The sequence below is a fragment of the Somniosus microcephalus genome, unplaced genomic scaffold (assembly GCF_052327205.1).
Source record: "Somniosus microcephalus isolate GS21.2 unplaced genomic scaffold, FLI_Smic_1.0 unresolved_chr2, whole genome shotgun sequence".
In the NCBI taxonomy this organism is placed as follows: Eukaryota; Metazoa; Chordata; class Chondrichthyes; order Squaliformes; family Somniosidae; genus Somniosus; species Somniosus microcephalus.
In genome coordinates this window covers 46,180,714-46,205,069 of record NW_028225180.1, presented here as the reverse complement: position 1 = coordinate 46,205,069, position 24,356 = coordinate 46,180,714, and the positions used below count along the sequence as shown (strand labels likewise).

Below are 24,356 nucleotides of genomic sequence, written 5' to 3'. Positions count from 1 at the left end.
TCCACTTCTGTAACCATTCTATGATTCTATAATTCTGAGGAAGATAGCAATAACATACAATAAAATGGTAACAAACTTGCAGGATGTGAGTGTAAATGGCCAACTAATTTCAGTATAAGAATGTGAAGTGCTGTATTTTGGTAGCAGTAATAAGGAGGCCAAATACTCCGATAGAAAAGTTATAATAAACTTGTATAGACACTTGGTTAGTCCACCCTTGGTGAACTGTGCACAGATTGGACTCCATCTTACAAAAAATGATATTGAGGCCTTGGCGAAGGTGCAAACAGACTGGGCTTGCGGCAGGTGGTGAGACAACCAACATGAGGGAAGACCTACTTGACTGAGACGTTATAACTTTCTGGAACAACTGAACAGGCAGGGATTATTTTCCCTAGAAAAGATAAGGCTGAGGTGTGACTAAATAGATGTTCTAAAATTATGAGTTGCAGACGTAGAGAACATGTTTCAACATCTGGGGGTTATCCGAAAATAGGGGTGATAAATAAAGTGAGTCACTAATAAATGAGAAATGAATTCAGGATTAACTTCTTTATCCAGAGTGTGTTTAGAATGTGGAAGTCGCAACGACACGGAGTATGTTGAGGCGAATAGCATTAATGCATCACAAAGGGAGATGGAAAAGTACCGGCTAGCAGTAAGAACCCTAGCTCCGTGTGCGGGGATGACATTTCATATAATAACATTGAAAATTGTTGAAGGTCTGGAGTCTGGCTTCTGGAGTTTGACATCTGGAGTGGGGCGTCCGGGGTCACTGATAAAGCGTTGAGGCTTTGCAGTGATCAAATGATAATCCGTTGTTCTTGTAATCCGCAGAGTGCGGGATGCTCCCCCATTCTTGCTTGTGTTGGTTTTGAATATTTTAGGTGATCATTTCGCTGCAAGCCTGCAAGGCCAATTTACCCTTTCTGGGGTGCAGTGCAATAAGCCGAAAGAAGCATAGCAGGTGGGGTCTAATCAAAGCTCGAAACAACTCAAGCATAACTTGCTACACTTTGTATTCCAGCTCGCTTGAGATAAATGTCCGCATTCCTTTAGCCTTTTTGACTGGGCCACGAGCACGTTATTTAACAAACATTGGCGCGGATTTTCCGGGGCTTTTGACCACGGACGTGGTTTTAAGTGCCCCAAATGTTCAGAGTTTCCGCATGTAATGTGCATGCGCGATAACCCGAAACTCGAGATCTGTCAAGGTTTTGCTTCACAGAGCATGCGCATCTGCAGGAAATGTAAATTCGCTGGCACGGAGTTGGGCTCTTTGTGCAACTAGTGTATAATGAATGCCCATCAAACACAAACAGGAACAAGCATGTGTAATGCCTTGTTTTACCAGGATAAGTGTGTAAATATATATTTAAATATTTTTAAAATCAGTTAACCACATAACAACCTTTAAAATTAGTTGATGTTATTTTTGGCCCCTTGAAAATGTTTACATTTATTTTTCAAAGCAATTAATTTTTATTTTAAATGGTTAATTAAATTGTATATTAATTCATTTTGGACATGTGATGATTTATTTTCAGAGATGTGAAAGTTTGTTTTTTGGGATTCCTATTATGCTTATGGGGAGTGCGTATGTAAGTGGAATCCCAATAAGCATAACGGAAATCACCCTTTTTGATTGGGTGGACCGGCCCACATGATCCCAGGAATGGTTATGTACCGCATGCGCCCCTGGGATATGTGGGCCTTTACTCAGGGATCCGCCTGCAGGCCCAGGAGCGGGAGTCTTCGAAGGGAGGGAGGCACCAGGTAGGTGCGGACTTTACTTGCAGTTCAGACCTCATTAACTACAATGGGATCTTGCGTGCTACTCACAACGTTTATTTTTTTAACGAATTTGTAGAAAAGTAGAATGTTTGTAAGTGAGATTTCCTAGTGATATTGTAGTTATAGGACAAGTCTGCTTTGGATGATATGTTGGCTGAAGACAAAGGCTGTTAGGTTTTGAATTAATATATAATGTAAACCACTGAATCTGTTGAAATATAGTTGACTACACCACCAGCACTTTAATTATATTTTCCGTATTAACAATCCTATTACAAACATACAAAGGTTAAGGAATATCCGGGACCTGAATGTGTGCGTGACCCTGGTCTTAATCCATTCGATAAGGTGGACCATGACGAGCTGTTTCACCTTGACCAGAACAGGTGCACCAGATGACACTGTGTGACTGAAGGGGGGTAAATACAAAACTAATCACTGGAAAGATTGTTTCAGTGAGCGACGGTCTATCTATGGAACAGGATTCCATCCTAATCCTTATAATTAAAACTAGACGACAGGGGAGTTCAGGGGAAATAGAGCAGCAAAATTAGAAGTAGAATAAAGGGGAATTTAGAAGAACAGAGTAAACATTTAATTAGAAATGGAGAACAGTAAAATTAAGTGCAATAAATTAACCATTAATTAGAACTAGAATAAAGGGAATATAGGCATAATATAGGATAAGGGGTAGGCCATTTATAACTGAAATGAGGAGGAATTTCTTCACCCAGAGAGTGGTGAACCTGTGGAATTCTCTACCACAGAAGGCAGTACAGGCCAATTCATTAAATATATTCAAGAAGGAGTTGGATATGTTTCTTCAGGCTAAAGGTATCAAGGGGTATGGGCAGAAAGCAGGGACCGGGTACTGAATTTGGATGATCAGCCATGATTGCATTGAATGGCGGAGCAGGCTCGAAGGGCCGAATGACCTACTCCTGCTCCTATTTTCTATGTTTCTATGTTTCTATGTTACACATAAGTGGTTTAATTAGAAATAGAGGACAGGGGAAGAAAGCGATTGTTCAATTAGGAATAGAGGGCAAGGGGATTCAGGGGAATAAACGAACTGTCTAGTTTCAAATAATATAAAAGGAGACATGGGATAACATAGTAACTGTTGATTTAAAATAATGGGACTGAGGAGACAGTAACTGTTTATTTAGAAATAGCCGAGAGGGGAATGTTACGGAAACACAGTAATTGTTTAATTAGAAATTGGGGTGCATGGAACATAGTAACCATGTATATGGATTTACTTGACAGGGGAACACAGTTATTGGTTAATAACAAATAGAGGGCATGGAATGTCAGGGAAACTCAATAAAAGTTTAATTAGAAATCGAAAAGCTCAAATGGAGTATAACAACGTTTTAATTATAAACAGGGGACGGGGAATCACAACCACATCAGATTGAATGTGACCCGGTAATGTAATGGTTAATTATTCTTGCCTGTCCTTTCTAATTTACCTATTGAGTTTGGATGATGTGTTTGATTGGCCGAAGACATAGGCTGTTAGATTTTGAATTAATATATAATGTGAACCACTGAATCTGTTGAAATATTGTTGACTACTCCACCAGCACTTAAATTATATTTTCCGTATTAACGATTGTATTTGGATGCAGTTGGAACTAAAATATCTGCCTGCTGCCTGACTCCTGCCTTAAATATTGTGGGTCATCTGAATCGAGATGAATGAGAATATGCTTCTTACACAGAACTGTCCGCAACTGATGAGCATATTCCCCAGAATTTGGATGTCATCCGAATTGGCCGAGCGCAGGCTCCACGGGGACCTGAAACCAATTGTATTTTGGCTTTTGGAGAATGTCAACGTCAAGTGGAACCTTAAAGAGTGACGGCTAAAGTGGACTCTTAATCACAGTTAGTAAATGGAGCCCATTCACAATTAAATTACAAAGGGATTAGTGTAATGTTTTCAATAAGACTCTTGAACATTGGAGTGAGTTGCTATAGATTTATTAAGCACATATTGAATGCAATAGTATTTAAGTATACAATTAAACTTTAGGAATTAGCACCACACCTGATATTGGTTGGGTGGTGAGCTTCTTAGGCTTCTACCAAACCAAATATTCATTAAAACTGCCAGTTCTCATGTATTTTTCTCATTCCCTGTACTTGCCAAGCCACACAATCCTGCCTTACAAGATTATATCACATTTTAAATAAAAATCCATTTAAGCTAATTTAATTTACATATATGATCGATAGTTTTACTCTTCATCGATAAAATTCGAATTGTACCAATTGATATATTTAGTAGTAAGTCTGTCTTTGTTTCTGTATCTATTGTACTAATTGGAAATGGTGATGGATTGCCCGGATGTTTTCCTTTGCAGAAGTGTCTTCCCTCACCGTTAGCAAATGGTTAAAGGTCCCTGAAATTGATTAATCTGTTTTCAATGTCATGAGTTTAATTAAATCGCTTATGACTTCATCCTGAAACTGGCCATTGCTGCAGCGTCAGAGCTGGCCCAATAGCCCAGTGGTACTTGACATAGATTTATACTTCACTGCATAACGGGAAGAGACTAATGGTTAACATTACTACAGTAGATAGACAAACCAATACAGTATAGCATTAGAAGAATTTCGGATGGTCTGATTAACCATTTCCTTACAATGCTCCCTTTGTTGGCGTGAACATATTTAAGGTCAACACTAAACAATTTTTCATCAACATCATATATCTATCTCGACCTATTCTATGGTACAGAAAGCTGCACCTTGATTTTACATATACTCTCGCTCACCAGAGCCACATCAACCACGTCATGTACTGGTGTCATCAACGTGACTGACCATGCCTTGGGATCCATTCTTCATCAAGCATATCACCTGCTATTTGGTTTATGCACGACATGTCACTTCTGCACACTCAGCGATTCCAAAGATTATGCCATGCGAGAAATTGAATACATGTCAACCCTTTTATATCTGGCTATCATATCGAAGGACCAGGTGTGTGGGGGTGTTTGATTAGAATCTCCCCCTGCATGGTCCTGATGTTTCGGATAGTGACCAAGCTATCAAATACATTCTTCTCATTGTTCAGTATAAACAAGGACACAGCCATTTCCAATAAAAATTTAACAATTATCCATCTTAACTACACTTACCTGACTATCACTAGATTGTGATTTGATAGCAGATTGATGTATCTCGGCGAATGGTGCCCAGGTGATTTAAGTAAAGAAGGGCTTTAAATGTATAGATAGAAACAGACTGCTTCCATTAGTTGAGGATCAAGAGCTAACGGCCAGAGATACATATTTTCTGTTCGGAGGCCACCTGCGTGCGGAGAACTCCGATCAGGAAATATCTACGAACTTACCTGAGGGATCCCAAGGCGCCGACACTTCCAATCCTGGGCCTCTCCAAACACCAAGTGTGCAGGGCCCACGTATCTCAGAGGCGCAGGAAGTTCGCAATTGTCCCTGGGATCAAGTGGGCCAGCCGAGCCAATAGAAGAAGGGAATCTCACTTGATGCACTTGACAGATAGACCTGTCAAATACATGAATGGAGATCACCCCAAAAACACAGTAAAGCTTTAAATGCATTTAAAAACACCATCCCCTTTTTAAACTAATTTGAAATTGCAATAAATTAAATATTTTAAACAAACATTTATTTTTTGAAAAAAATAATTAAAGTTTTTTACGGGGCTAACAATAAACTTACTTCTTTCAAAAGTATTTTTAAATGATTAATGAGTGAAAAAAACATTTCAACTCTTTTCCTGGTAAAAGCAGGCCTTTCGCCTGCTTTTATCAAGATTCAGAAATCTAAGGGTTTTCTGCGGGCGGAGGGTCTCCAGAAAGCGGAATTCTCTGCCCGCGGATGCCGTTTTACAGGGCAGGCAGAGGATCTGTCAAGATAATCCTTGGCAGATCGGAAATGCCGGTTTTCAGCGCATGCGCTGTGCATGCCTGAAACCGTTTTTTCCGATGTCCCTACAGGTGCTTCCACGGCGGCTACAGACCCATAGGGATCTGAATATCCGGTGCAATATATGTTAGAGACTTAGAACAAAAGGTAGTAGGAAACACTTTACACGGTGAGTTGTGAGACTGGAAATAACGGAGGCAGAAATTATGTCAGTATTGAAGTTTAATTTATATAGCTGGATGAGTAACAATAGGTTGAAGTGATGTTGACACCGGTCGGGTAAATTGGATAGAACTAATTACTGGGGTGGAGTGTAAACGCCGACAAGGACTGGTTGGAACTTATGGACTGTGCCCCTGTTATAACATTCCAACATTGTGATGATCAATTGAGATTTCAAGTAAATATCTTTGAACAAAGCTGGCTAATGTCACATTGACGAGCCAAGTTCCTACTGTCTCCAGCATTAGACACTGATCAGGAGGCAGGGGCCCGTTCTATTGGTCCAGGAGACACAGGGGGCGGAGTCTGACGGGGAGGCCAGCGCCTGCAACATTCACACCGAAATTACAGGATTACAAATATCCACCATTGTAACACCCGTATTTTCCGATCGCAGGCCTCCCACGGGCGGAGGTCTGCGATCTGGAAACATCTACTCCATTACCTGAGTGCTACTGGGACGCACACGCTTCCGCTCCGTGGCCTCTCCAAACTCCAAATGCGCAGGACCCACCTATCCCTTTGACGCATGAAGTTCGCAGTGTCCCTTGGATTACATGGGCCATGGGGAGCCAATCAAAGAAGGGAGTATCCCTTCATAAACATTACCGGAAGACCTGTCAAATATATGAATGGAGATCATCCCAAAAACATAGTAAAACTTTAAATACATTTTAAAAAATCATATTTTTTAAATGACTTGAAATAACAATTAATTATGTATTTTAAACAAAAATTTTAAATTTTTTTTTAAAAATAACGGAAGTTTTTTACTTGGCTAAAATAACGTTTCCTTTTTTTTGTATTTGTAATGATAAATCAGTGAAATATTTTTGTTTTGTTTTTTCAACGCTTACTCCTGTAAAAGCAGGCTTTACTTCTGCTTTTATCAGGCGTAAGAATTATAAGGGTTTTCTGCGGGCGGAGGGTCTCCAAGAAGCGGAATTATCCGCCCGCAGAGGCCCTTCTCCAGGGCAGCCGGAGGATCTGTCAAGACCATTCTTGACAGATCGATTGGTTTTCATCGCGTGCGCTGTGCATGCCTGAAACCAGCATTTCCGATGTCCCTACGGGTGGGTACACAGCGCGGAAACTTTATATATTAATTAAACTGTGGCGACTCTTTCCTTTGCCTGCGGTGTGTGTCAGTTAAAGCTGACGCCTACATGTTCTACTCCACAGCTGAAGATCAATCATGAGTGTTCTCTTTGAATCTTGAGCGGGAAGTGCGCTGTTTTATGAGAACTGGATTATGTTCACCCGAGCAGAGCAGCAGACATCAAACACAAGGCATAAAGTGGGAGAAATGTTTTATGTTACCTGTTCATTCCCACAACAACAAACGATTTTCGTCCTAACTGACAGATGGCTATTCTACAATAGATTGCAGTTTGTAATTGAACTCTTGTTAGGACAGGAAGCTTTGATTTTACATTTCATTCTTTTACCAATAAATGTCCAAGGAATTTTCATCACCTGCTTCAGCTCTTCCCTGAATTTAGTTTGAGTTGCTGCATAAATGCACGTGTTTGTACAGGAACTCAAATACAAAAGCATATATCCGGTTTCAGCGGCAACATAGGCAGGGGCTGCATAATCGCCTTTGTAATGCACGGTGCTTGTCACTCTGGTAGTTACAAAACTAACGACATTTGTCAGCCACAACAGTATAAAACTTCCCGATACACTGAACAGTAAAGTGATGGATTTCCTTCGGTTCTCCATCTCTGGATCGCTATGATTCTCACTGCTGTGACCCCGGAGAGCCCTGCGGGCTCGACTGACCACTAAAATACGTCTGACTGTCAAACCATTAAAAAGTAATATCAAAGCAAAGGCAAACCAAGCAAAACAAATGCTTTGTAACCAGGAAAACGCCACACCTAAAGGCGAAGAAAAAAACGCCACTCTGGAGCGGCAACCCGAGGGAACTATGTAAATGACTCGATCAGATTCATATGCAAAACAAAAAGGGATGCTCTGTAAACAGATCAGGACAGAAACCGTTGTTATAACCGCGGCCGCAGTTCTCACTGTGCAATACTTGGTTTTTAACTTCTCAGTACATATAGCTACAAATCGGTCAAATGTGAACGAGACTGTAAACCACACCGACACATACAGGGCGACACATTGCACGTACATAATGATCTTACAAACGACAGTGTAGTACAGGAATGGATGTGGCAAGTGATAACGTAAAATGCGGTTCACAAATATATTGATGATCATGACCAGTAGATCAGCTGTTGCCATGGCCACCATGTAGACAGTGATACACTTGGAAAGGCCGCAGTTTCCTCGGGAGAGAATCACGATTGTCAGTAGGTTCGCTGTGAGAAAGAGGGAGAAGAGATCAGTAATGGGGACACTCGGATACATCTCACAGGTTATTGTGTGGAAAGGTTCAGATCCGACCCTACTTAGGGTCACAGACACTGATTATTCTCATTAATATAAGCGAGTGTCCTCAACATTTTATTTACAGTAATGAAATCATTGAACATTCAAAATAGAGGAAGTGAAAATCCACCGTCCCTCCAGCAAACTTCAGTCACGTATTAAATTTAATCCCACGGCAATTAATGGAAAGATATAATTCAAATAAAATATTCAGCTGAGACAAAAGCTTTCAATTTATGTCTAACCGCTGCCGAGAGGATGGGAACACATTCCCGAGCTGCAATTATTTCTCAAAATATTGTTCAGTGTCCCCTGTTTTGTGGAGGTGTCTGCAGTCCGAGGAATTATCAACTTAATGTAGATAGGGAAGAACGGTACAAATGAGGAGATTACTATGGGCACTGAACAAAACTTTCGTTAATGAATTATGAGCTTTTGGAGGTGCCGGGGAATCAGCCTCACCCTCCCTCAGTATAGGGAGGAATACTGAGCTCCCGGTGCAAACCACCTACCGAGGAGAACAGCGCCTCAGCGGCTGCGCGGACCTTGCCATTCCCGCATTATATTCATTGCTTATCCCGGTCTCTGCAATGAGGATATTATCGGAATCTGTTACATAATCGTTAAAAGTGAGATCGTCAACAGCTATTAGGCAACAAGAGACATTGACTTACCGGGAACACCGAAGGCTGCGAGAATATGGTAATAAATGTCCCTTATCTGTAGAATTGCTGGCCGTGCCATTTGTTTGACGATTTGTGTGGATTCTGCCCAGCTGTACGATTTCGTCTGCAGTACATCTGAAGTCAGTAAATGCTCCCAATTTATAGAACAATCCGTGCCCGATGAGGTAATCTGGTTACACAATAAGTGGCTTCTTTCTCAGTCACTTAACAAACAAGGGGCGATTATATCTTCAGTGCGCCCGGGCCGCCAATGGGGAAATTGAACAGCTCAGTCCTTGAAACTCCGCCCATTAAAATCAATGAACGGGAAGTAATACCAGCGGGAATGTGCTCTGTGCATGCCTCGTGATCCCTACAGGGACCATCCTCATGGACATTGCGTTAGGATCTTGGAGTCTCAAATTAATTCGGTGAAATCTTCACTCATCCAGCACATAATTAAAGTTTGTTTTTTACTGTTATAATGGCTGATGATGAATCGGCTCTAGCATTACTGGTGGAGACATTACAATAACATTTCAGGTGGTGACCCTACTCTAACATTACTGGTGGTGACACAACTCTAATATTACTGTTGGTGACCCTACTCTAACATTACTTGTCGTGACACAACTCTAATATTACTGTTGGTGACTCTACTCTATCATTAATATTATAGGTGGTGACGATACGCTAGTATTACTAATGATGATATAACACTAATATTACTGGTAAAGACGCTACTCTAACATTATTGGTGGTGACTCTACTCTAACATTACTGGTGTTGGCCCTACTTTAACATTACTGCTGGTGACCCGACACTAGCAAAACTGCCGGTGACCCTACTTTAACGTTACTGGTGGTGACCCTAAACTAACATAACTGGTGGTAACTGTACTCTAACATTATTGGTGGTGACACTACAGTACCATTACTGGTGGTAACTCTAATCTAACTTTACTGATGGTGACCATACTGTAACTTTACTGGTGGTGACCATATTCTAACCTTATTGGTTGAGACCCTATTCTAACATTTCTGGTGTTGTCTATGCACCATCATTACTGGTGGGGACACTAATCTAACATTACTGCTGGTGACGCTACACTAACAATACTGGTGGTGACTCCTCTCTAACATTACTGGTGGTGACTCCTCTCTAAAATCACTGATGGTAGCTCAACTCCAAAACTATTGGTGGTGACCCTACACTAATATTACTGGTGGAAAGCCTACCCTCACCTGACCAGTGATGACTCATCTCTAAAGTGAGAGGTGCTGGCCCTACTCGAACGTTACTGATGGTGACCCTATGCTAACAATACTGGTGATGATCCTAGTGTAACATTACTGCCGGGGACCCTACTCTAACATTACTGGTGATGACCCTACTCTAACATTACTGATGGTGACCATAATCTAACATTACTGGAGGTGACTCCACTCTAACATTAATGGCGGTGACCCTACTCTAACATCACTGGTGCTGACCCTACTCCAGCGTTACTGGTGGATTGCTACTCTAACATTGCTTGTGGTGACCCTACTCTAACTTCACTAGTCCTGACTTTACTCTATAATTACTGCTGATTATCTTAATCTAACATTACTGGTGGTGCCCCTGCTTTAATGTTGAGGAATCTTGTCTGGTGGGACCCTACTTTAACATTAGCAGTGGTGAAATTAACCTATCCAAACTGGTGATGAACGTCATTATCATTACTGGTGGAGGTTCGCATGGCAGCTGTTAATGATTCTGCCATTGCAATTTACCCTTCATCTAGACTCAACTTTTTTTTCTTAACTTGTCCCATTACCATCTCCTTCTGCATTCCTCCATCATCCCTTTTGTCTCCTAATCCCTTCTGCTTTCCTTCCAATCACAGACCTTCCTTTTTGTGCTTTCCTCGCCTCCCCAATCTCCCTGCCCCTACACTTGCTTAAAAACCTTTCACATTTCCAACTTTTTCCAGTTCTGACGAAGGGTCATCCACTTGAAACATTAACTCTGTTTTTCTTTCCACATATGCTGAGTATTTCCAGCATTTCTTGTTTTTATTTCAGATTTGCAACATCCGCATATTTGGCTTTCATATTACTGGTATTGTCCCTGCTCTAATATTACTGGTGAGGACTCCTGTGTAACATTATTGGTGATGACTTCTCTCTAACCTGACTTGTGTAGAGCCTATTCTAACATTACTCTTGGTGACACTATTCTCCAATTACTGTTGATGACTCTAATCTAACATTGATGGTAGTAACCCTACTCTAACATTACCGGTTGTGAGCTTACACTAACCTTCTTGTCTGAGATGAAGAGAAATTTCTTCACAGAGAGCTTTGTGAATCTTTTGACTTATCTACCACAGAGAGCTGTGGATGGTCATTCGTTGAATACATTCAAGAGAGAAATCAATAGATTTTGGATAGCAAGGAAATCAACGGATAAAAATATAGGGCGGAATAGTGGAGTTGATGTAAAAGATCAGCCATGACCTTATTGAATCGCGGAGCAGGCTGGAAAGTGCGAATGGCCTGTTCCTGATCCGATTTCTGCTGTGCCAATTACTTGATTCTGCTCTAACATAATCGGTGGTGACCTGAATTAAACGTTACTGGTGGTGACTCTATTCTAACATTACTGGTGATGACTCTACGCTAAAACTACTAGTGGGGAATCTACTTTAACATTAGCGGTGCATACCCAACTCTAACATTAGTGATGGTGACGCTGCTCTTACTTTACTTGTGGTGACTGTACTTTAATATACTGGTCCGCATCCAACTCTAACATTACTGGAGGTGCCTCTAATTAAACAGTACTGATGGTGACATTACTCTAACATTACCCGTGGTGACGCTACTGTAACATTACTGATAGTGACCTTAATTTAACATTACTGCTTTTGACCAGACTCAAACATTAACGATGGTCATCCCACTCTAACATTACTCGTCGTGATCGAACTCTAACATTACTGGTAGTGACCCTACTATTACATTACAGGTGGTGACTCTGCTTTAACTTTACTGGTGGTGACACAACTCTAACATTACTGCTCGTAATTCTGCAGTAACTTTAATTATGGTGAACTTGATCTAGCATTACTGGTGGTGACCCTATTGTAACATTAATGGTGGCGATTCTAATATAAAATTACTGATCGTTAGCGTAGGGTAACATTACTGGTGTTGACCCTACTGTAACATAATGACGGTGACCCAACTCTAACATTTTGTTGATGACCCTACTCTAACATTAGTGGTGATGACCGTACTCTAACATTATCGGTGGTGATTCTACTCTAACCTTACTGGTGGTGAGTCTACTCTAACATTACTGACAGTGGCTCTACTCTAACATTACTGGTAATGACTGTACTTTAACATTGCCGTTGGTGATCCTACACTAATTTTACTGATGGAGACTGTACACTTCTTACTGGTGATGACTTTAAAGTATTGTTACTTGTGGTGAGTGTTCTATAGCATTATTGGTTGTGACTCTACTCTAACATTACTGGTAGTGACTCTACTCTAACATTACTGGTAATGACTGTACTTTAACATTGCCTTTTGTGATCCTACTCTAATTTTACTGGTGGAGACCGTACCCTTCTTACTGGTGATTACTCTACAGTAACGTTACTTGTGGTGAGTCTTCTCTAGCATTATTGTTGGTGACTCTACTCTAACATTACTGGTTGTGACTCTACTCTAACGTTACTGGTGGTCACCCTGCTCTAAAGTTACTGGAGGTGATCCTCCTGTAACATTACTTGTGACCATATTCGAACAATTATTCGTTCATGGGATGTGGGTGTCGCTGTCAAGGCCACAGTTTATTGCCCATCCCTAATTCCTCTTGAAGATGTAGTGGTGAGCCACCTGTTTGAACCGCTGCAGTCTGTTGAAGCAACTCCCACAGTGCTGTTCGGAAGGGAGCTCCAGATGTTTGACTCAGCGACTATGAAGGAACGGCGATATATGTCCAAGTCCAGATGGTTTTTTACTTGGAGAGGAATTTTAAGGTGATGGTGTTAACATGCACCTGTTGCCCTTGTCATTCTAGGTGGTAGAACTCGCGGGTTTGGGAGGTGCTGCCGAAGAAACCTTGGCGAGATGCTGCAGTGCAACTTGTAGATGGTACACACTGCAGCCATGGTGCGCCAGTGGGGGAGGGAGTGATCATTTAAGGCGGTGGTTGGGTGCCAATCAAGGGGTTGTTTGTCCTTGATTATCTCCAGCTTTTTGACTTTTGACTAGCTGCACTCATCCAGGCAAATGGAGATTGATCCACCAGTCTCCAGACTAGTAGCTAGTAGATGATAGAAAGGCCTTGGGGAGCCAGGAGGTCAGTCACACGCCGCCAAACACCCAGCCTCTGATCTGCTCGTTCAGCCACATTATTTATCTGGCTCGTCCAGTTAAATATCTGGCCAATGGTGGCCGCTCTGATATTGCTGTTGGGAGATTCGACGATGATATTGCCGCTGAATGTCATGGGGAGGTGTTTAGACTCACTCTTTTTGGAGATTGTCATTGCCTGGCACATGTCTGTCTGGTATGTTACTTGCCATTCATCAGCCCAAACCTGCAAGTTGTCCTGGTCTCGCTGCATGTGGCACTCGTTATCCTCAGAACTGCAAATGAAACTAAACAAAATGGGCCATGCTTTCCAATCGCAGGCTTCCCACGTGCGGTGGCCTCAAATCAGGAAAAAATCCACGGACTTACCTGAGGGCTAATGAGTTCCTGACACTTCTGCACCTGGAACTCTGCAACTAAAAATGCGCAGGGCCCACGTATCCCAGGGGCGCATGTGGTTCGCAAGCTTCCCTGGGACCAGGTGGGCCATGGGGAGCCAATCACAGAAGGGAATAGCCCTTCAGAAACTTGACAGATAGACCTATCAATATATGAATGGAGAACACCCCAAAAACACTGTAAACCATTAAATAAAAAAAGTCACATTTTTAAAATGAGTTGAAATTACAATTAAATTAAATATTTTAAACAAAAATTTAATTTTTTTACAAAAAGTAATTAAAGTTTTTTACGGGGCTAAAAATAAACTTACATTTTTAAAAGATAAATGAGTGAAAACATTGTTTTTAACTTTTTTCAAATCTTATTATGTTAAAAGCAGGCCTCACCCCTGCTTTTACCACGTGTAAGATTTCTGAGGGTTTTCTGCGGGCAGAGGTTCTCCAGAAAGCAGAACTCTCCCCCTCCGCAGGGGCCCTTCTCCAGGGCAGGTGTGCAATCTGCCAAGAGTGTTCTTGCGGCGCCATTTCTTTACAGATTCTGGTACAATACTACTCTGCTGCTGCTGATGGCTCACACGCCTCACGGAACCCATTTTTGAGGTGCTAGATCTCTTCTGAATCTATCCCATTTAGCACGGTGGTAGTGCCATGCAACACGATGGTGGGTGTCCTCAGTGGATAGACGGGACTCCATCTCCACAGGGATTGTGCGGTGGTCACTGCTACCAATGATGTCATGGACAGATGCATCTGCAACAGGTAGATGGTGAGGAAAATATCAAGTAGGTTTCGTCCTCGTGTTGGTTCTCTCACCTCCTGCCACAAACCTGGTCCAGCAGCAAACGTCCAAGGCTCCTGCATCACTATCCGTGCATATGTGCTGTTCCACCAGCAGGACATAGAAACATAGACATAGAAGATAGGAGCAGGAGTAGGCCATTCGGCCCCTCGGGCCTGCTCCGCCATTCAATGCAATCATGGCTGATCATCCAAATTCACTACCCGGTCCTTGCTTTCTCCCCATGCCCCTTGATCCCTTTAGCCTTAAGAAATATATCCAACTCCTTCTTGAATATATTTAATGAACTGGCATCCACCGCCTTCTGTGGTACAGAATTCCACAGGTTCACCACTCTCTGGGTGAAGAAATTCCTCCTCATTTCTGTCCTAAATGGCCTACCCTTAATCCTTAGACTGTGCCCCCTGGTTCTGGACTCCCCGACCATCGGGAACATCCTTCCTGCATCTAGTCTGTTCATTCCTGTCAGAATTTTATAAGTTTCAATGAGATCACCTCTCATTCTTCTAAACTCCAGCGAGTACAAGTGCAATCGACCCAATCTCTCCTCATACATCATTCGTGCCTTCCCAGGTATCAGTTTGGTGAATCTTCGCTGAACTCCTTCCATGGCAAGTAGATCCTTCCTCAGATAAGGCGACCAAAGCTGCACTCAATACTCAAGATGTGGTCTCACCAATGCCCTGTACAACTGCAGAAAGACATCGTTGTTCCTGTACACATACCCTCTCGCTACGAAGGCCAACATACCATTTGACTTCTTAACCGACTGCTGCATCTGCATGCTTACCTTCAGCGACTGGTGCAGAAGGACACCCACGTCTCGTTGCACTTCGCCTTCTCCCAATCTATTGCCATTTAGATAATAATCTGCCTTCCTGTTTTTGCCACCAAAGTGGATAACCTCACATTTATCCACATTTCTTTGCATCTGCCATGTTTCTGCCCAATCACCCAACTTGTCCAAATCATCCTGGAGTTTCCCAAAATCCTCCTCACAGCACACACGCCCACCCAGCTTTGTGTGAACTGCAAGTTTGGAGATATTACATCTAGTTCCCTTGTCCAGATCATTTAGATATATTGTGAATAGCTGGGGTCCAAGGACCAATCCCTGCAGTACCCCACTAGTCACTGCCTGCCATTCGGAAAAAGACCCATTTATTCCAACTCTTTGCTTTCTGCCTGCCAACCATTTCTCTATCCAAGTCAATACCTTGCCCCCAATCCAATGTGCCTTAACTTTACACACCTCCAAGAGGTGCCAACACAGCGGTATTCAGACGTGAAGTTTTGGCACTGGGATTACTCTATATTGATTCAGCCCTCATGCAAACTGTAGTGTATGTACCTTTAAGAGGAAATATGTTTTTGAAGCCCCTGTGTACTGTAGTACCAGTAGTGACCACTCGGGTATATAAGCCTGTATAGCGTCTTGTGTCGTTAGTTCACCTCCAGACTTTGTTCAGTAAACACTTGTTAAATCAGCTCCTGCATCCCATGTCTCCATTAACACACGGATCGAACAGTGGCGACGAGTTACATACAAACTTACCTGCCAGTCGGCAGCACCTCAAGGAGATCGATTCCTCAGACGAAGGTCGAAGCCAGAAGCAAGAAGAAAAAAAAAAAAATTACCTGTGGTTTCACCAGCTAAACGGCCTGGTGGCAGGTAGTGCACTGATCCGTCCTGGGCTGCGGCGGGCCGGGGCTCGATCGGGTGGCTCTGCAGCGGGGCCGGGCAGCGAGTCAGAAAGCAGAAGCAAAGAGAGACAGAGGGTGGAACACTCAGGAGGCGGCCGGTGCTGCAAAGCAGGTCGGCGTTCGGACCGAGCAGAGGGAGGGGAAAGTCCCAGCGGGTCCGCTCCACGACGGGAACGGTTCTCCAAGTAAAGGAGAAACTATTTAAAAGATATATATATAAAAAAATAGATATACAGCTAAAAGCTGCAGGTCGCAATGGGAACTGCGGAGAACAGCGTTGGCAGCAGCGGGAAAGCACGGGAGGCGCCATCTTGACTCGGCGGGGAAGAAGGAAAAGCACGGGAGGCGCCATTTTTGATTTTCAGGATGCCGAAGACTGGCAATATTACTGCTTTCGATAGTGATATAGAGGATTGGACCACATATGTGGAAAGAGTGGAGGTATATTGCAAGGCGAATGAAGTAACTCGTGATATAAAGGCATCGGTACTTCTAAATGTGATGGGCGCAAGGACATACGGGCTGTTACGAAACTTAATCACTCCAGCCAAACCGATGGACAAGAATTTTAAGGAGCTAGTTGATACCTTAAGGAGCGCTTAAACCCAACATCGCTGCTGATAGCAGAATGATTCAAATTCTTCAGGAGGAATCAGCACAAGAATGAAAGTAACACTGATTACCTCACTGAATTACGAAAGCTGTCAAAACACTGCCAATTCGGGGCAGGACTGGCAGATTCTCTATGAGACAAATTCGTCTGCGGTCTCCTAAGCGAAGGAACACAGAAAAGACTACTTTCTGAGAAAGATTTGACACTGGACAAGGCTTTCAGTATGGCTGTATCATACGAAGCAGCAGCAAGAGGAGCTGCAGAGATATTGCAAAAAACACAGGACTTCGGCCCCCATGAAATGACACGGGGTTTCGAGAGATGTTATCGCTGCGGCAGATCCACCCATGACCAGAAGGAATGCTGGTTGAAGGACAAATCATGCAGGCAATGCCGAAAGATGGGACACATTGCACGTATATGCAGATCTGGAAAAAAATCCGCTGACAGTAAAAAGGTCAAAAAGGAAAAGTACAGAAAGGTACAAATGATGATGGACAGTAGCTCCGAAGACCAGAAGAGCGATAGTGACTCTGGAAACAAGAGACTAAGCTGTCTCAAATTACATAATTTAATTGCCAAAGAAGATTACCAGACCATTTGGGTTACCCTCACGATAGCGGGGTCCCCAGTCAAAATGGAGCTAGATACAGGATCAGCTCTGACCATCATAAGTCGACGGGATTACGAGCGGCTATTTCCGCATATACCTTTGAAAGACACATCCATTATCTTGAAGACATATACGGGGCAGAATGTATACCCCAGAGGGAAAATAAGGGAGCTTGTTGTATACAATGGCAAGGAAATACCGAAGTTGTATTTATACATTCTGCCAGATGGTGGTCCACCGTTGTTGGGACGTGAATGGATCAGAAAGATAAGTTTAGACTGGCACTCCATTCAGGCACTGACGGTGACCAGTAAGGATAAAAATGATGATGACGTCATACCTGGACGATTAAAATAAATCTTGGCTAACGCCAAAGAAGTGTTACAACAGGAACTAGGAACCCTGAAAGGCGCCACTGCCTCAATAAAAGTGGAAGATGCGGCAATTCCCAAGTTTTTTAAGGCAAGGCCGGTGCCATACGCAATTCGTCCAGCCGTCGAGGCAGAGCTGGAGATTTGGAAAAAGCAGGTGTGTTATCCAAGGTAGATTGGAGCGAGTGGGCAACACCCATCGTCCCGGTCATGAAGAAAACGTTGAATAATGATAAATCTGAAGAACAGAGAAAAATTCGCATCTGTGGGGACTTCAAGGTGACTGTAAACCCGGTTCTTCACACAGTACAGTATCCTCTTCCGAGGATAGAAGATATTTTCGCCTCACTATCCGGAGGGAAACGTTTCACCAAAATGTAGTTACCACAGGCATATCTACAGATCGAGGTTGAGGAGGCCTCTAAAAAGTATCTCACGATAAACACACACAAAGGCCTGTACCAGTACAATCGACTGGTTTTTGGAGTGGCATCAGCTCCGGCTATCTGGCAAAGAGTTTTGGAGCAAGTCCTGCAAGGGATTCCGGGGACTCAATGCAACCAAGACGACATCCTTGTAACAGGAGAAAATGACCACGAGCACCTTGCCAACTTGGAGCAGGTGCTCACGAGGCTGAGAGAACGGGGCCTACGAGCAAATCTCCCCAAGTGCGAATTTTGCCAGAAACAAATATCATACTGTGGCCATGTCATTAATGAAGACGTGTTGCATAAGTCACCTGAAAAAATTGAAGCGGTCTTAAAAGCCCCCGCGCCTGAAAATGTCTCACAATTAAGGTCGCTCCTGGGATTAATAAATTACTATCATAAATTTTTACCGAACTTGTCAACGGTTCTGCACGCCCTTAATGCACTGCTACAAACGGGAATAGTTTGGAAATGGAGTGAAGACTGTAAACGTGCCTTCCATAAATGCAAAGGCTTGATCACGTCCAGGGAACTGTTGGCTCATTACAACCCATCACTGCCAATCAGACTGGCGTGCGACTCATCCCCTTATGGCGTGGGAGTGGTATTATCGCATAGATTCCCTGATGGCTCAGAGAGGCCGATAGCTTTTGCGTCACGCTCATTGAACTCAGCTGAGTGTAACTATGCCCAGATCAAAAGGGAGGCACTCAGCCTGGTGTGGGGGTGAAGAAATTCAACCATTACCTACATGGACAAAAATGTACCTTGTTGACTGACCATCAACCCCTCGTCTCCATATTCAACCCTAAAAAGGGCGTTCCCATTGTGACAGCGCAAAGGCTACAGAGGTGGTCCCTTTTCCTAGGGGCACACCAATATGACATAGAATACAAAGGAACAAAACAGCATGGGAATGCTGATGGGTTATCGTGCCTATCGTTGCCAACGGTAGAAGAGGCACCTACAGTGGACCCAGTGGAGATGTTCCACTCGACCATAGTGGAATGTCGACCAGTGACAAATTCTACCATTGAAAAGGAAACGAGAAATGACCCGACTCTCTCACGAGTCTACGATTTAACGGTGAAGGGATGGCCAGCACATGGTGAACCACTGTTGCCAGCATTCTCGCAAAGAAGAGAACAGCTGTCAGTGTGCCGAGGAACCTTGATTTGTGGATCCAGAGTGGTGATTCCACCCAAACTCAAGGATAAAGTGCTAAAGGAGCTTCACGAGGAGCATCTGGGTGGAGTGAAAATGAAAAACTTAGCCAGAGCGTTTGTGTGGTGGCCAGGTATCGATTGAGACATCGAAGAAATGACCAAGAGCTGTCTAGGATGCCAGAAGGTCCAAAACGCCCCACCACAAGCCCCTCTACATCCATGGGAGTGGCCCTCATCTCCATGGCAAAGGGTACATATCGACTTTGCTGGTCCATTTATGGACTCAATGTTCTTAATCGCGGTGGATGCACACTACAAGTGGCCGGAGGAAATAAAGATGTCCTCCACCACCACGGAAAAAACCATCACAGTATTAAGGACCATATTCGCCAGGAATGGGCTGCCTGAACAGATCTGTTACATAAGAACATAAGAACATAAGAAATAAGAGCAGGAGTAGGCCAATCAGCCCTTCGAGCCTGCTCCACCATTCAATAAAATCATGGCTGATCTGATCCTAACCGCCAATCTACTATCACAGAACTAGACACATGCAATAGGAGCAGGATCAGGCTTCACGGCCCCTGGACCCGCTTTGCTACCCACAGGGCCATGACCGATCCGAAACTAGACCCATGTCCAAATTCCTGCCCGCTCCCCATAACCCTTAATTCCCTTTACTTCTAGGAAACTGTCTATTTCTGTTTTAAATTTATGTAATGATGTAGCTTCTACAGCTTTTTGGGGCAGCATATTCCATGGACCTACCACCCTCTGAGTGAAGTAGTTCCTCCTCATCTCAGTTTTGAAAGAGCAGCCCCTTATTCTAAGACTGTGCCCCCTAGTTCTAGTTTCACCCATCATCGGGAACATCCTCCCCACATCCACCCGATCCAACCCCTTCACAATCTTATTCTTCTCTCGTTCTTCTGAACTCCAATGAGTAGAGTCCCAATCTACTCAACCTCTCCTCATATGTCCATCCACTCATCCCCGGGATTAACTGAGTGAACCTTTTTGTACTGACTCGAGAGCAAGTATGCCTTTTCTTAAGTATGGACACCAAAACTGTATGCAGTATTCCAGGTGCGGTCTCACCAATACCTTGTACAACTGAAGCAATACCTCCCTATTTTTATATTCTATCCCCCTAGCAATGAAAGCCAACATTCCATTGGCCTTCTTAATCACTTGCTGCACCTGCATACTAACCTTTTGAGTTTCGTGCACCAGGACCCCCAGATCCCTTTTTACTTCAGTACTTTCCAGTTTCTTGCCATTAAGATAATAACTTGCTCTACGATTTTTCCTGCCAAATTGCATAACCTCACACTTTCCAGTATTGTATTCCATCTGCCAAGTCTCTGCCCATTTACTTAGCCTGTCTATGTCCCCTTGCAGGTTTTTTATGTCCTCCTCACTCACTACTTTCCCTCCCATCTTAGTATCATCTGCAAACTTTGATATGTTACACTCGGTCTCCTCCTCCAAATCGTTAATATAGATTGTAAAGAGTTGGGGACCCAGCACTGACCCCTGCGGAACACCACTAGTTACTGATTGCCAATCTGAGAATGAACCATTTATCCCAACTCTCTGCCTTCTGTTAGATAGCCAATCCTCTATCCATGCCAGAATATTACCCCCAAACCCGTGATTTTTTATCTTAAGCAATAATCTTTTGTGTGGCACCTTGTCAAATGCCTTTTGGAAGTCTAAATACACTACGTCCATTGGTTCCCCTTTATATATGTTACTTCCTCAAAGAACTCCAGCAACTTTGTCAAACATGACTTCCCGTTCATAAAACCATGCTAACTTTGTCCTATTAAATTATGATTATCCAAATGTTCTGTTTCTGTCTCCTTAATAATGGACTCCAACATTTTACCTATCACAGATGTTAGGCTAACCGGTCTATAGTTTCCAGCCTTCTGTCTACTGCCCTTTTTAAATAAGAGTGTTAGATTAGCAGTTTTCCAGTCTGCCGGGACCTTTTCTGAGTCCAGGGAGTTCTGGATAACTTTTACCAATGCACCCACAATTCCTACCGCCACTTTCGTCAAGGCCCGAGGATGTAAGCCACCAGGTCCAGGTGATTTATCCGCCTTGAGTCCCATTATTTTACCGAGTACCACTTCCTTAGTGATTTTGATCGTGTTTAGCTCCTCCCCCTCTATAGCCCCCTGTTTGTCCAGTGTTGGGATATTCTTAGTGTCCTCTACTGCAAAGACTGATACAAAATACTCATTCAGTGTTTTTGCCATCTCCATATTTCCCACCATTAATTTCCCGGTCTCGTCCTCTAAGGGACCAACATTTTCTTTAGACACCCTTTTTCTTTTTATATATCTATAAAAACTCTTACTATCTGTTTTTATATTTTTTGCTAATTTACTTTCATAATCTATCTTCCCTTTCTTAATCAATCTTTTTGTTATATTTTGCTGTCTTTTAAAGTTTTCCCAATCCTCTATCCTCCCACTAGATTTGGCGACCTCATATGCCCTTGTTTTTAGTCGAATACTATCCTTATTTTCTTTACTTCGCCACGGATGGCTGTCTTTTCTTTTACACCCTTTTCCTTTCAGTGGAATATATATTTTTTGGAAGTTGTAAAATAACGCCTTAAATGCACATCACTGATCATGTATCGTCCTACCCTTTAATCTATTTTCCCAATCCACTCTACTCAATTCCGCTCTCATAACTTCATAGTCTCCTTTATTCAAGCTCAGCACGCTTGTTTGAGATCCAACCTTCTCACCCTCTAATTGAATATGGAATTCAACCATGTTATGGTCACTCATTCAAAGGGGATCCTTTACTAGGACATTTTTAATTTATCCTGTGTCGTTAAACAGGACCAGATCTAAGCTTGCTCGTCCCCTGGTCGTTTCAGTTACATACTGCTCAAGAAATCCATCCCTAATACAGTAAATGAACTCATCCTCAAGGCAGCCCTGCCCAGTTTAATTTGTCCAATTAATATGATAGTTAAAATCCCCCATAATTGTAGATGTTCCCTTATTACAAGCCTCAACTATTTCCTGATTGATACTCCGTCCAACCGAGTTGCAACTGTTCGGAGGCCTATAGACTACACCCACTAGTGTTTTTTCCCCCTTATTATTCCTTATCTCCACCCAAACTGTTTCATTATCCTGATCTTTTGACCCAATATCATTTCTCTGTATTACAGTGATTCCTTCCTTTATTAACATAGCCGCTCCACCTCCCGTTCCTTCCTGCCTGTCCTTCCTGATCGTTAAATAACCTGGTATGTTTAACTCCCAGGCATTGTCACCTTGCAGCCATGTTTCTGTAATTGCCACAAGATCATACCCATATGTAGTTATTTGTGCCATTAACTCGTCTATTTTGTTTCGAATGCTACGTGCATTCAGTTAGAGAACTTTCAAATATGTTTTGTGACACTTAATTCCTGCTTTTGCCCGTTTTATTACTTTACCTTTTACGCCATACCTTCTGCCCCTTCGTGACACAGTCTGGTTTATAATTTCCCCACTGCTACCTACGTCTATGACCTTCTCTGTTGTTATTTTTATTATTTGCTCTCTAGGAACCTCCCCCCCACTAATTAGTTTAAAGCCCTCTCTACAGCCCTAATTATATGATCCGCCAGGACTCTAGTCCCAGCACTGGCCAAGTGAAGCCCGTCCCAATGGAACTGCTCCCTCCTGCCCCAGTACTGGTGCCAGTGTCCCAGGAAGCAAAACCCATTTCTCCCACAGCAGTCTTTGAGCCACGCATTTAACTCTCTAATTTTATTTGTCCTAGCCAAATTTGCTCGTGGCTCAGGTGATTATTACCCTTGAGGTTCTGTTTTTTAATTTGACCCCTAGCTGCTCATACTCCTTTAACAGAACCGGCTTCCTAGTCCTATCTACGTTGTTTGTACCAACATGGACCACGACGACTGGATCCACCCCCTCCCACTGCAAGTTTCTTTCCAGCCCAGACGAGATGTCCGTAACCCTGGCACCGGGTAGGCAACACAGCCTACGGGACTCTCGCTCTTGGCTGCAGAGAACTCTATCCATCCCTCTAATAATACTATCCCCTACCACTACAACATTTCTATTTACTCCCCCCGCTTGAATGGCCACCCGTTCCACGGTGCTGTGGCCAGTTTGCTCATCCTCCCTGCAGTCCCTGCTCCTGTCCACACAGGGAGTAAGCACCTCGAACCTGTTGGCCAAGAGCAAGAGCTGCGGCTCCTCCAACACTACCTCCTGGATCCCCGTACCTGCCTCGCTCGTAGTTACACCGTCCTGACCCTGGCCATGTGCTACATCTGAATGAATTAACTTCATAGGTGTGACCACCTTCTGGTACACTGAGTCCAGGTATTCTCCCCATCCCTGATGTGTCGCAGTGTCTGAAGCTCAGACTCCAGCTCATCAACACGGAGCTGGAGATCCTGTAGCAGCAGACACTTGTCACAGATGTAATCATCGTGAGCCTCAATGGGGTCTACCGGCTCCCACATCTCGCAACAGTAACACATCACCTGCTCCATTCTATGTAATTAGTTAAACTTTTTATTGTTACCCGATTTTAGATGCTAGTGTCCCCTTTAATTAATTGGATTTAAATTAAATCAATCCCTCTAATTACACCAGTTAAATGGTTTACCAACAGTCACTCTGCACCAGAAAGGCCTTATTAAGTACAACCTGTTAAAGATATACTCTACAGGCGCTTATTTACCAACTGTCCCCACTACACCACAGAGACCCTTGCAAAAAACTGCCGAATTTAAGCTTGTAATGAAAAGGAGAAAGAAAGAAATACTCACCAACCAATCCAACCAGTCACTTACCTGCTTCCTGGTGACGTCACACTTGGATTACTTTT

The 24,356-nt window shown here is 43.2% G+C and overlaps 1 protein-coding gene across 1 annotated transcript; it reads right to left on the bottom strand.

Annotated features, from left to right (window-relative positions):
- Positions 1–6,710: 6,710 nt before the first annotated feature.
- On the bottom strand, positions 6,711–9,181 carry LOC147092599 (putative G protein-coupled receptor 139). Its single transcript, XM_085975744.1, has 2 exons — positions 9,017–9,181; positions 6,711–8,272 (listed from the first exon to the last, which is right to left on the bottom strand). Exons 1-2 carry the CDS (start codon positions 9,084–9,086, stop codon positions 7,314–7,316), a joined length of 1,029 nt encoding a protein of 342 aa, XP_085831870.1. The 5' UTR covers positions 9,087–9,181; the 3' UTR covers positions 6,711–7,313.
- Positions 9,182–24,356: the final 15,175 nt, after the last annotated feature.

What these genes read in the sequence shown, in the direction of transcription:
- LOC147092599 (XM_085975744.1), bottom strand. Translation starts at nt 9,086, where the DNA reads ATGGCACGGCCAGCAATTCTACAGATAAGGGACATTTATTACCATATT. An exon ending in CGCAGCCTTCGGTGTTCCCG is followed by an intron (nt 8,273 to 9,016) that starts GTAAGTCAATGT and finishes TCTTTCTCACAG; the next exon opens with CGAACCTACTGACAATCGTG.